At 40.1% G+C, this 12,999-nt stretch overlaps 1 protein-coding gene across 1 annotated transcript; it reads right to left on the bottom strand.

Annotated features, from left to right (window-relative positions):
* Positions 1-4,566: 4,566 nt before the first annotated feature.
* LOC111852270 (homeobox protein Dlx2a-like) lies at positions 4,567-8,169 on the bottom strand. The gene is made up of 3 exons (XM_023827960.2): positions 7,623-8,169; positions 7,337-7,521; positions 4,567-7,047 (listed from the first exon to the last, which is right to left on the bottom strand). Exons 1-3 carry the CDS (start codon positions 7,942-7,944, stop codon positions 6,721-6,723), a joined length of 834 nt encoding a protein of 277 aa, XP_023683728.2. The 5' UTR covers positions 7,945-8,169; the 3' UTR covers positions 4,567-6,720.
* Positions 8,170-12,999: the final 4,830 nt, after the last annotated feature.

Raw genomic sequence — 12,999 nt, 5'->3', positions numbered from 1 at the left:
TATAGGACGTGCACAAGTAACTTAGAAGCTGAGAGTGCTTTTGCAGAAATGGCAAGGAAGTTATGCGATATAAAAAGCCCAATGGAATTTTTAATAAATAGAAACGATTAGACATCTTTATAAAAAAAAAAATAGAAAAAGCCTTTATATTTCCAAATCTTTAAATAAATGTCCTGCTTATTCACAGGTACATTTAAAATTCATAGGTTTAGTAATTGTGTAGTCGTATCATAATCTGATCTTTATCTTGTATATCCCCCCCACGCGCCCACTTTGCCCCCTAACTTTGTAATTTCTACAGCAATCACAGTTCTTGTTTCTTTTCATTTTTATTTAGTCCCTATAAGCTCTCTTTTCTCCTTTTTTAGATCTAACAAATCCCATTTTCATCCGTGAATGGAAAAGAGAGTACTTGTGTGCGTTTAGGAATAATTGAAAGAGAGGCAGGTGCTGTGAGAAAAGGCTGCATTTCGTCAAGGAAAGGGGTGTTGGTTGGGGGGTGAGTGGTTAAAATGTAGATCAGTAAAACTGAGAGGTTCAAAGGGGCTCTTGTTTTGGGTTGATGGTTTAACTGCGCTTTTACAGAAACCTGAAGGACCAAGACCGCGGGAACTTAGAATGAATACGCGCCACCTGAAACGATGACACGTACATACCGGCGCCTGAATTTTAACGTATCGGTAGGGTTCTGTGTACGCTGGACGCGACTGACGACGTGGAGCGTGTTCAGTGAACTTAAGAGCGAAACATAATAACGCGTGTCAATAAAAGCTGTAGCATTGATTGTTGGCAGGGCATGCATCTTAAAGGCAATTTGTCGCTGAATTCGCGCGTAAAGATGGACTATTGAAATACTGGTCCCTGGAGGTCTTCGTTAACTTGGTTAAACAAAAGATTATTATCTAGTTATATGCTCATTTGAAATAGTGGCAGTAGTAACAACAGCAGTAACAACAACAACAACAACAATAATAATAATAATAATAATAATGATAATAATATAGTGACCATTTTTAGCACGTGACTGAACGTAGTAATACGTAGTAATGAGTCGTAATTGAAGTAATAGGCCGCCATTAACAAATTTTGACATGCATTCTGTGTGGCCTGCGAGAATTTTCATTTAACTGACATAGTCAGAGTAGGAAAAGCTGCGGCCTGTTCTGTGGAAAACCGATAGCAATCACCAAGCTTCACTCAAGGCCACAAATTACCCTCAGATTTCACATCCTCCCTTAAATCTATTCATATGGTTTCTCCAATTCGTACCTCCAAAGGAAGGCTTTGAATAGATTACTTTCTTGTTCGTTATTATTGCTTTTTTGTTTTCCGTTAACACTTTCATGATATTCTGCCATAAATCATAACATTCTAGCATAGACCATTATTTTTAATTAAATGGAAATTTCGTCCATTTCTGTAGGCCTCACTGGGTAAAGTCTTTCCTATAGTATTGGATAAAATATTCGGCAGATTATGCCTACCGGTCGTTTGTGGTTGTAATAACAATAATGAACTTGCTGTTTGTATCAATTGTTCACCGATTCCTGAGAAAGTCGAATTTTCGTATTGATGGTAAAACACAACATAGTTTGCCATTTTGAAACAATATTCGGTTTGTGATTCGGTTAGTAGTAGTCGATCGATGTACCATCCGCTATTTTGTCACCTTTAACTAAAAATGGTTTTTTATGTTAACAATGGACATAATTAAATTACTTTTAATTTAGCAATTAATGTGTGTTTTAAAAGATTCAACTTCCATGATAAAAACGGCAGTTTTTGGCCAGCAATATATTGTTTAGATTGAAATGAGGGGGTTAGTCAGTCATTTTGATATTTAATCAGTTTATTATTTAACCAAAGCATATGAACTGTGAGTTCCACGCGTGGTGATAACTCCCCACACGTAAGAAATCTCATAAGGGGAACTCATTAGTGCTTTAAAATGGGCCTAAATTTAGAACTCACATGTAAATAAAAATCCGATTTCGCTGTATCTTAAATAGGGTGACATGCGGCTCTTAATGGAGAAAAAAATGACATCCTTTCGTCACTCCCCGTCTCTCTGAAAGACTCCAAAGTGCGCGTGCAGCTGCACAGCCGAGAGGGTCAGCGTTATTTCACTGTATTCTCCTCTTGATTACAAGCCGAGCCCATCAAACGCAACATAATTACAGTAATTTCGGGTTTATTTATTCTAATGCAGTTGCCCTTCTCTAGGGTAATTATGAGCATTTTCTCCTCACAGGGAATCTTTTTGCATTAACAAAGGAGATGGCGCACTGAAAGACAAATTTGCTGTACACTGAAAAAAGTGAAATAGGTGATCTGCCGTCTCTTCGCCGTTCTCTTATATTTAAGCCCGGCAAATTGCTTGCAGGTGTATGCTGTGGTATTGTCAATAGGAAGAGGGTTCGAAATTAGCAAAAGCACAATGTTAAAGTAATGAAGGCAGCTCGGTAAAATTATGGAACAAGAGAGGCCTTATTTTCTAATCCCTTAATTCCATTTCCATTCCACAAAAAACCTTTATGTGTATTTAATAATAAATTAGAGAATATCATTACTTGCCTACCAGATAATTGCTCAACAGCCACCTGAAATGATTATTTCTCATATAGCCGCCAGTATTTTACTCACAGAAAAAGCTAACTGATTATGATTTTGTATTAAAACACGAGCAATACTGTCTCGGTGTGAATACTTTCTTAAATGTTAAAAGTTGACGTTTGTACAGGAAGTATAGTTTTTGCTGTTTCGGAGATAAAAAAAAATATTTGCACCTGTTCTGCGTCTTCATTTCATACCAAGATTTATTTCTTGCAGTGTCCATGTTAGTGTGGAATAATTCAGATTTTTCACATTTTAGTAAAAATAAGAAATAACGATATTAAATTATTATACATTCTACGGCATCCATAATGTTCTATCATTTTTCCTATACATGATAATGTCATTCCTTTAGCATAATCAGCAGCGTGAAAAAATATAACAAAAGCTGTCATTTATATTCTCAATACTTTATTTTTATGTTGTTATTATTAGCATAGTATTATTTAAACGGAGGTGCAGTCAGTTTAAAACAACTCGGCACAGTCCTTGTTCGTCGTCACACCTATAGAATCTTTAACAATTGTGAACAAAATCATCTGTCTTCGTTAATAAATTAATGAAGCTCCGTCCTTACCTTAATCTCTATTACAGTCAACCGCGAAGGCTCTTCCCTATTCTGGTAACAGTGATGCGCTGTTTAAGGGAAGGTGTAAGGAAAGTGGCGTCCGAATCATGCTATCCGGTAGAGCGCCGGATTCCCGCAAACTGTTATCCATGCTGTGCTATGTGTTAGAACAGCACTGTTCAGTATGACTGAACATTTCAGATATATTTCCTCTCTTTATAGCTGATGGAAAAAATTGCAGATTATTAGCATAAATGTTTACTCTTCATTACGTTGATGACACTGTGCACTCGAGATCTTGGTAATCTTTGGGAAAATTATGAGTAATTTTTAAAAAATTTAAAGCAGCAGTTACCATGCAATTCAGACTAATTCTGCGTAGGCTCGAAACGGATATAATTATCGAGGAGTCAAGATGTTATGCTAAAAACTATGCATTGATATTCCCATTTATTATGTACATACAACTTTGACAATGTTGATGCTTGAAATAGCTGGAAATTGTCTTGCGCAAAAATTACAGTCCATATTAGGACATCTAAAATTGCGAAGAATTATATAGTAATTGCAGGCTTTCAGATCGGAAAGCCAGAATGCTCAAACTAGAGCAAATGTGGATGAAATTACAGATCAGAGTACGAATTAGGCAAAGGGGTATGGCATTTTTCAAGTTGTCTGCAGGATTCCGGAAGTGTAAAGCCACATCACGGCAGATCTGTTCTGGGGTAACATGTAGCGGTTTAACCAGTATTAATTAAATGAAGAAGGTTGTTCCACATGCTGCACGTAATGCATGTTTTGCGTATTAATACACCATGCATATTACCGGCGACTTTTGGATACGTACAGTTTTTCTACCATAATCAACGTGAATGTTAGTGAAATCAGCCTTACACAAGCGGAAAGGGGCAATACTTGTATTCTGGCTGACAGTATGATACTTAAGGATGCCGTTAGCTGAAATACTGACGTGTTGCAAAGGTTCAGAAAGAGCAGAAGTAGACACATGACATTTAAATTGGCCTTTAACTTAGATTATTATTCAGCTATCAAGTTTCTCATTTCACTCAGACGTATCCGCAGTAACTGTCAAGGCTAAACGCGTTCCGTTCCGTGCGACTACAACTACCTTACACAAAACATGCGTATTTATCCTTCGCTAATATTTAAAATACTCTAGCCTATGTACCTTTTCAGAGTATCCCAAATTGTACATGCTAAAGAAATTCCACGAACATGTCCTTTATATATATAGCGATTTTCTTGATTCTCTGCTCAATTGCATTTTGGAGCGTCTCAAGGGATCATAACGCATAGCGGGCGCAGATAACATGGCTATGGATATAAATGTAACAAATTGCAATGCAGCATTCCTTGGCAAAGTATTTCATTTCTATTAAAACGATCCCTTTATTTACGGCTATATTATATCACGCAATACATTGTGAATAAATAAAACAACCTTAGCCTTACTGGCAATACTGTGTACAATATATAAATACATACGGAAAACACTGCCGCTTCAAAGTAAATATTTAGTACATCCTACAATTACGTTATGAATAAAATGTAGGCCTATAGTATTATTATAAAATAAATAGGCCTACTACTAATATACATTTACAATTCATTTAGGCCTATATTGTGCATTATGAATGGTTTTAAATGATTTATTATAAAACATACAACCGTAATCAAATTCCAGTAGATACAGTGGACACTTGGATCATAGAAATAGGTTTGTAATTAGTACAAATCCCCATTTTAAATAAATATGCCGCTTTGCTAAAGTCCTTGTAATTTTAGAATTCCTACACTTTTGTGAGCTGCGATTTACTGAATCACTAAATCGGAAAGTAAGCTCGTGAAATACTTAAATGCGACGCGTAAATACTATGTTCTTCGACTCTTCAGTCTCAGTTCCTCTGCCATTTTCACCGAGCAGATGTGGAGCAAACCTATCAGCAGAGGGATCTGCTTCTGCGTACACCCATGCAAAAGCCCTCTGCTGACCGAGGCAACGCCAATGTAGGAGAAATGTTTCCATGTTGGTTTGCTCGGGGCGTTTTTTAAGATTACGCTTTTTTTTCCTTGGCGGAGCTGAGTTAATAAAAAGTCTGGGAGAGGCGTTGTGACTCCAGAGAGTCTGAGGGGCAGCGCTCAGCAAAACGCCCTCATCCCACCGCTCACATGCCAAGGCGCGTTGCGTGCCTTGAACCACTCTTTCTCACACTGCGCCTCGGGCTCAACGTCCTGTCTGTTAATCATCCTGTCTGCATCGCATTCTCCGGACCCTACCCAAGGAAATCAACGTGCCATTGCAGCACATGCACCGAAAAAGCAGAAAAATAAATTATTTCTCTTATTAGTACCTTAATATTCAAATATAAAATTCGGTGGTTGCTATTCACGTCTGTTCCAGAATAATTTTACGGAACTAACATCGTGTCCTCCGTCCTACTAATTCTAGTTATATGTTCGTACAAAACATTTTCAAAAGCTTCGTAATATTGTTAGTTTCCAAACTAAAAATTAATGTAAGAAGAAATTCAGCGCGACGTTGAAGTTAACAGAGTTCATGGTGTATTTATGAAGGCCATAGATATTACTGCAGCCGCATAAAATTGACAAGGCGTGTAAATTTACAGAATAACAGCAGATTAAAGTTGAATATGCTGCGCTAATTCGGCTAAATGTACATGAATAGATTTAAATTTACGATCCGTAGAAGTGATCGCCGACGCTTGTAAAAACAACAAAACCACTCTTAACCAGGTTGGGCCTTTCTTAGGCAAGACAGAATGTGTTTTTGTTAAAATCATTCTCGAATTGTTAACTACCGCTGTAAATAACATTTTTGTAATAAAATAAATAGTTAGGAAACGCATAATATTTTATAGAAGACATTAGTTAATTTCACGGTGTAAGTTAAACAAATTGTGTACATTAAACAGATATATTTTATAACAGCAAGACTTTAAGTTTAATGCAAACTAGTCCGATATGCTCCACTTAACCTCATATGGAAATAATATATAATAAAAACAATTTTTGGTACATACAAAACATGTTTGCTAACAAACTCGAGGTCATTTTCAAAATCCAACATTACCGTTTAAAGGCTGCTACATGTTTATTACCGCAATGCTTACATTTACTTGAGATGTTACGCCGAACTGCCCCACTAACGATTTGCATATATTGTAAAAACACGCTGTTCTGGATATATGTCTTGTTTTCATATTTCGAAAACCAAAACAAACACAATAAATAAATACAAAAAAAAAAAAACAATAATTTAAATGTTGCATAATTGTCCATGAGACGTTTACAAACAACTTCGCAAACATTAATTCTTAAAAATCGGGGCAGGGCGATATTTTACAGTCTGGCACCGACATCAAGTCTGTCACACTCGCGCGTTTTTTGCCTCCACCGTGAAAGGACGAGTTTACAAATTTCAAGTCCGTATAAAAAAGGAACCAGACGGTCAGTAAAAATCTTTTTTTGTCTTCTTTCACGAGTCGTTCAGCCCAGTGTTAAAATATAGTCCCCGCACTCACAGCAGAGTTATGGTGTTGTAATAACGGGTTAGGTGGTATATGGGCTGCAGAGTTCGTGGAGTTGTACCAGGAATAGTTTGCCATGAAGGAAGGAGCAGTCGAATTAGAAGGACTGCTGCTTTGAGCCAAGCCCGTGTTTACACCGTTCATTCTTTGATTTGGAGGAAAATCCCAGGCTATGCTAGCTGGCGGAGAGCTGCAGGGGGGAGACTCGCTGGAAGCCACATGTTGCTCCGGGGGAATTTCTCCGTTTTTCCACAGCTTCTTAAACTTCGACCGGCGGTTCTGAAACCAGATTTTCACCTGAGAAATATCGGAAACACATGCGATTACAGCCAGGAATGGCAAAACAGACACGCAAGCAAACAAACAACGGAATTATAAGTCAGTGTTAAGTGGTTGTATGTCAACTAAGGGACGAGAAAATAAAACGAAGTTGAACTTGTGGTGACAATTGAGAGAAGTGATATGATGTTGCAGAGGCCTACTTGTCCGCATGCCGGTAAAGATCATAACGGTTCCGAAATAATAACTTTAATTCTAAGTATCTAAGTGTAATGGTTTAGATGTTGGTGTTATTCTTTTTTCTTACCTGGGTTTGTGTGAGTCCCAGGGACGCCGCCAGCTCGGCTCTCTCGGGTAAAGCCAAGTATTGTGTCTTTTGGAAGCGCCTCTGAAGCGCGGCCAGCTGAAAGCTGGAGTAGATAGTGCGAGGTTTCCTGACTTTCTTCGGCTTCCCATTGACTATTCGGATTTCACTCTCACCTTCTTCTTTTTCTGATGGGGAACAGAGAAAAACAGAAACGTTTTATTACGCAAACCATTTACCCCCGTTTTAAAGTAATATCTAACGTTGGGTTTACTTTGAGGAGTATTACCTGCGTCCGTAGGAGGTGGCGAGGAGCTTGAAGCGTATGAGCCGTATGTGCTGTAAGAAGTGTTGAAGCCCACGTCGTAGGACTTGGAGTTGTACTGACCGTTGCCTATACCATTCGTATGTTGGTACTGATAAAGACCAAGCTGTCCGTAAGGCGATCCAGCGCAGTGTCCAGTCTGTTGGTTGTTGTAATAGTTGCTGTCTGTGGAAGTCGACACCGGTAAAGTTGGTGATTCCTGCGATTTGTGCAAGGTGTGGTAACTGTTTGAGGTAATCTGGCTGGAATGCATATCTGAAGTTAGACAATCAAAAACTCCGGTCATTGTATTAGTGGAGTACGCCAAGTAAAATAATGTTCTACGATGGCCAAAGCTGACTGTGTAATAACAGCACGACGAAACTTAAGCAAACATATAGCTAAAAGAATAAACTGCGAGTCTGTAGCGGCCGCTCAAAAGTTTTGTAGAGCATCCTCATCGCCGACAAAAAAAGACGATGCAGCATCCCCAGGATGTATTTCTGATTGTCTGTTGCCAAAGATGCGGGCGGGAGGGCATTTATCCAGGGTCACGTGGGAGGCAGGGCTCGTCAGCCGCGAGCAGCCAATGAATACGAGATGCTCAGGGTTAGTTTCGCAGGTTAGGGTTATTGACCAGTCTCAGAATAAAAAAAATAAAAGAAAAGATGCCAGATTATGCTGTTCACAATATTCCATAACCCATGTTTAATGATATTCCCATAGAATGTAATAAACATTTAATTTTAGGCACTTTATGGAATATACTTGCTCCCTAACTAAATACAAATATTAATTCAACTTGTTACATTGCTAAGTCACTTATACACACATAGATGTTGACGTCTTCGAAGTTCTGCTTGTTCTCGAGAAGTAAACCCGATTTTAATCATTGTAAACAGGAATATATTTAATCTTGTAATAAGACATGTAGTGTTGACTTGCCCTGGTGCGCCATCTGCTGAAGACCCGTTACCCAGCCGGCTAAGCAGACAGACACAGACTAATCACTGGAGGCGCCAGCCGTCCGGGGACCAGAGGTGCGCAAAATAGCAATTAAAACCCACAAAAATGCCAGCGCTTACTGCCGAATACCTCACAAAACTTAACAGACGCTGGTCGCACAGAATACCTACCGTCTTTTAAATCTGCAGTAAAATACGAAATAGCTAATGTTATATATTACATAAAATCCTTTTACAATTTTTAAACTACTTTTTCCTGTTTAATCCCACCTCACGGCAAATCGCGAAGTAGCCTATTGCTAGTTTAAAACACAGGCATCATAAGATATTTATTCTGAAATACACAATGCAACGTGTATGATGGGCATAATTAAAATATACATGATATACGGTCAATAAATAAATAAACGATGAATATGAAAATGAGTGATGTCCTACATGACACTCCGAAGATTAAAAAGAAAAAGTGATTACAACAAGTCATTACAGCGACGCAATTTAAACGCCCATATAAACTAGACAACGGTGGTGCGAGGGACATTTTGCGTTTTTTTTAAGAAACGCGTCAGAGACATTTTAATAAAGAGCAGTTAGTTTGCCTTTTAAAAGATTATGACTGCTGCAGTTAAACTTTGGAGACACGGTCCCTTGACAGCGGTTGCTGAATACAGTTGTTGGTTTCGTCTGCTGTAATAAAAAGACGCATGTAAGCTACCTGTGTCCAGTTAAATGACGAAAGAGCGAGCAACGTTACAACACGCCCATCTGTGGACTGCTTAGTTTACTTTAGTTAGTTTATGACGTCATAAAATGGTTTCGGTAATCTGACGGTAAATACAGAACAGTTTGCAATCTTGTTTAAAACGCGTTCATATGCTGTGTCAGGTGTCGAAAGACGCACTTTAGTTGTATTTCATATATAATAAAAGCTGTAACAGATTAGAATGAGTGTCGTTAAAACAAGACACCTGGCAAAATCTGACAGTTAAACTTTGCAGTTAATATGTGTTTAGTTATACTTTTTTCTCTTCAATATAGTGTTCAAGGGGCATGAATGTATTTAGAATAGTATCAAGCAGGCATTCAAGACGCTGAGATGATTCTGTAAATATTTCCAGATATATCATTTTCATGAAGTGTCCCAGTTTAATAACACTCACCCTACATAATAGCCGATAACAGGCAATGATGAGAAACACCTAACAATGTTGTAGTATGGAGGACGTAAAAGAAGCAGGATTATTCTTTGGTCTCAATCCTCCTCAGAATGCTGTTATTCCACACCTGAACTTTGTGTAGTGGGATTTTGGGCTGTTCTTCTAGAAGCACAGCTCCCAGTCCTTTGGAGGATGGAGATGGTGCAAATGTACTTAACGCTCTTTACATTAGAATTTCCCAAAAAGGTTCAATGCCGTTTAGATCTGATGATTGGGAAGACGATGGAGACGTTCCACTCCATCCTGGGGGCAACAATCATCTCGGAATACGGCAAGAGGTTGGATGACACGGTATACCTGGCTGTGTAACATGGCTTGATATTCCGTGCCTGTTATATACTCATGCAGAGTGATCATTCTGCCCAATCCCTCACAGAAGATGGCTGCCCATACTAACAGAGATGGTGAGTTGAGGGCGTCCTTTGGCTTGGTTCCAAACATGAAGCCATCTGGGTGTAAGAAAGGGATGAAAGATGACTCATCAAACTATAGGTCTATTACCGTTTCTCACTGCCACAAGGACCAGGAAATGTTCTCCTTGCCCCAGGTTACCTCTTCAGGCTTTGGCCCTTAGATACCAGCATTTTTCAAAGGGGGACCTTTTAATAAATTCTGGTTTGTGAAGCTCACAATTTCATTCGGTTCTGTAGTAATTTCTGAGGCTGTATTTTTTTGTGTTTAGCAAATATTACTTGTTCATCTACCCCTGTTAGTCAGCTTTGACCTGATGACCTCTTAACTGGTCTGTTTTTCTGTTTCTGACATATATCGTAATGATTTTTGAGACAATTTTGAAGTTTTTGTGTCTGATGTACCTGCAATTCATTGTTAGTTGCCTCACATACCAAAGTCCTGATTGCTAGACCTCTTTTATGGCTGACCCATACTGCTAATTGGCATCGATTCTAATATGACTCACGGATGTAACTGCGTTAGTAACAGTGTTTTCGTTACTTCAGTGCTGAAGTCCATTTTTCATGCGGTGTTTCCCTGTTTTGTATTCTGTACGTATAACCGGAAACAAAAGTGAAATATAGAAAGGTGCATAAAACAAACATCGGCTGCTTATTTTTTATACGTCTATGTTGTGGGTTTAGTGTTAAATTAGCGTATAGCTTGACATGAAATCTACACTTCGCATATTCCACACATGTGAGAAGACTCAGCGACCACAGTGCAAGCAGGCAAGATATTCAAATCGTAACGTCACAGTGTCCTGACCCAACATTCAGCATTTAATACTGACGGTTCCCTAAATGGTTGGATAGTAGCGCTCCCTGTAGTTAAGACCCGGTAATTCTTTAGGTACCACCACGTGGTTATGATGCACTCGTATAGTGGATGCATCGCTGTTTTAATTTTATTAAGATATATGTAAAACTTTACATCAGATGGACTATAACGATGATATTTAAAGTTTAAAAAGTTTTTACGAGTTATATTGAATTCAATTGGTAGACAGTTCAGCGGGTGAACTGCCTTCAAAGCGAGGTAGTTACAAAAATCACCACAGGATGGCAGACTTGATCCTGCCTGCGGAGTCAGGCAAGTGCGGAAAAAAAGATTAGGTTTAATTAAATTACTTAATTATGATTGCAGTGTTGAAATCAGTTATTTCTCTTTCCGGTACGTGAACAACAAAGAAATATTCTAGTCTGTGCCTGCTCAGAGAAACAGAAATGTTAGCTCTATGACATAAAAAATGTGTAACATAAAAGCTATTCTGCTGTAAATCATCATAAAATTATCTGGGGCCCTATAATTAAAATATATTTCTTTTAATTAGAAGAGTTTTTACGAGCCCCGGCAAGAGCGAAAAGCACACGGCTGTTAAAGGTAGCATTTCAAAAAGCGCGATGATGAAGGTTGAGCGAAGTCTTGCTCTTACACAGCTCACCGTCTAGCTTCACCCCCGTGCCCATGAGGGGCTGCTCCCCTGCTGCCAACCTGCCAGTCGTCATGTGACCCAGCCCCACCCGAGCTGACCGAAGACCACCATTATCGACCCTGTCCGTGAAGGCAAGGCAGCGGGAAAGTGCGGAGGAAAGAGCGAGGGACCCTGTCACACATGGTTAATACTCTGAATAATGCTTGAAAGTCACATTCCAGTGTGGGGGAGAGCGGACACCCAGCAGTGAATGCCAGCTTGGTTGATAGGTGGAATCGCCCATGTGGGCATGTAGATTCCTGTCTGTCTCTCTGGTGCAGGGCAGACATCTTCCCTAAAGAGGTGTAATAGGCCCTCATGTGCACCTGGTCGGCCACAACACGCCTTCATGGCCGTACAGCAGTCAGATGGAGGGCAGCACGTGGGTCAGAGGGCTAAGCTTAAGTCACTGGTTCAAGCCCGGCCTCCGCGTGTCTGCAGGCCTGTAAGCAAGGCCCTTAACCCCCAGCTCCCTGGGTGCTGCAATGGCTGGCTGCCCTTTGTGGCCTGGTCGTTCTCACCTACACAGGGGGAGGCAAAAAGAGAATTTTCCAACAGGGATCAATAAAGTCAACATTAGTATTACTCTCCTTCTCATTGACTGTCGACAAAGCATTGGGTCCTCCCAAATTCACCTGCACTGTGTAACGGAGAGATGATTGCTCTTGCTTGAATGCAGATTATGCCTCATGAGTTGTCTCTTTTTTCAGGCTACTCCAGCACTACTTGTAAATTAATCGTGGTAGGAGGCATTTCTATGGATCCGATACTGCAGATTTATGGAGGCCAGAGCCTGGCGTTGTGCAACCATCAGAGCTGGGTTCACCTCAGGGGAATTGTGGCTTCACGCTGCCTATGACAGCCTTCTTTCAGTCTCAAGGGCGTGCCTCACCTAGGGGTGGAACAGGATCAAACAAAACCACACCAAGCAAGAAACAAGCCTTTATCGCCCTTGGTAACCAGCCCTTTACTGGTCTGAGTCAGTGCGGAGTCTGATCCCTTTGAACAGTGGGGGTGGAGGGGGGGGGGGGCACCAGACCTCTTGTCCCACAGCCACAGATCTGCTGACACAGCTGCCCAGTCCCCTGAGCGAGGACTGCTGCGCTGAGGTCATACATTCGCCAAAAACAAACCCAGACGTAGCAAACAAAACGTGGAACCTGCTCCCTGTCTTTCGGCTGCACTGAGAGATAAGCCCTCGGCCCGCGGGCATGTTATTCGGCGGCACGCTGCGCCACGCCCGTAGCCAGACT

This window comes from Paramormyrops kingsleyae, chromosome 16, assembly GCF_048594095.1.
Source record: "Paramormyrops kingsleyae isolate MSU_618 chromosome 16, PKINGS_0.4, whole genome shotgun sequence".
Classification (NCBI taxonomy): Eukaryota; Metazoa; Chordata; class Actinopteri; order Osteoglossiformes; family Mormyridae; genus Paramormyrops; species Paramormyrops kingsleyae.
The sequence above is the reverse complement of the archived record's forward strand: the minus strand, read 5'-3'. Positions and strand labels throughout refer to the sequence as shown.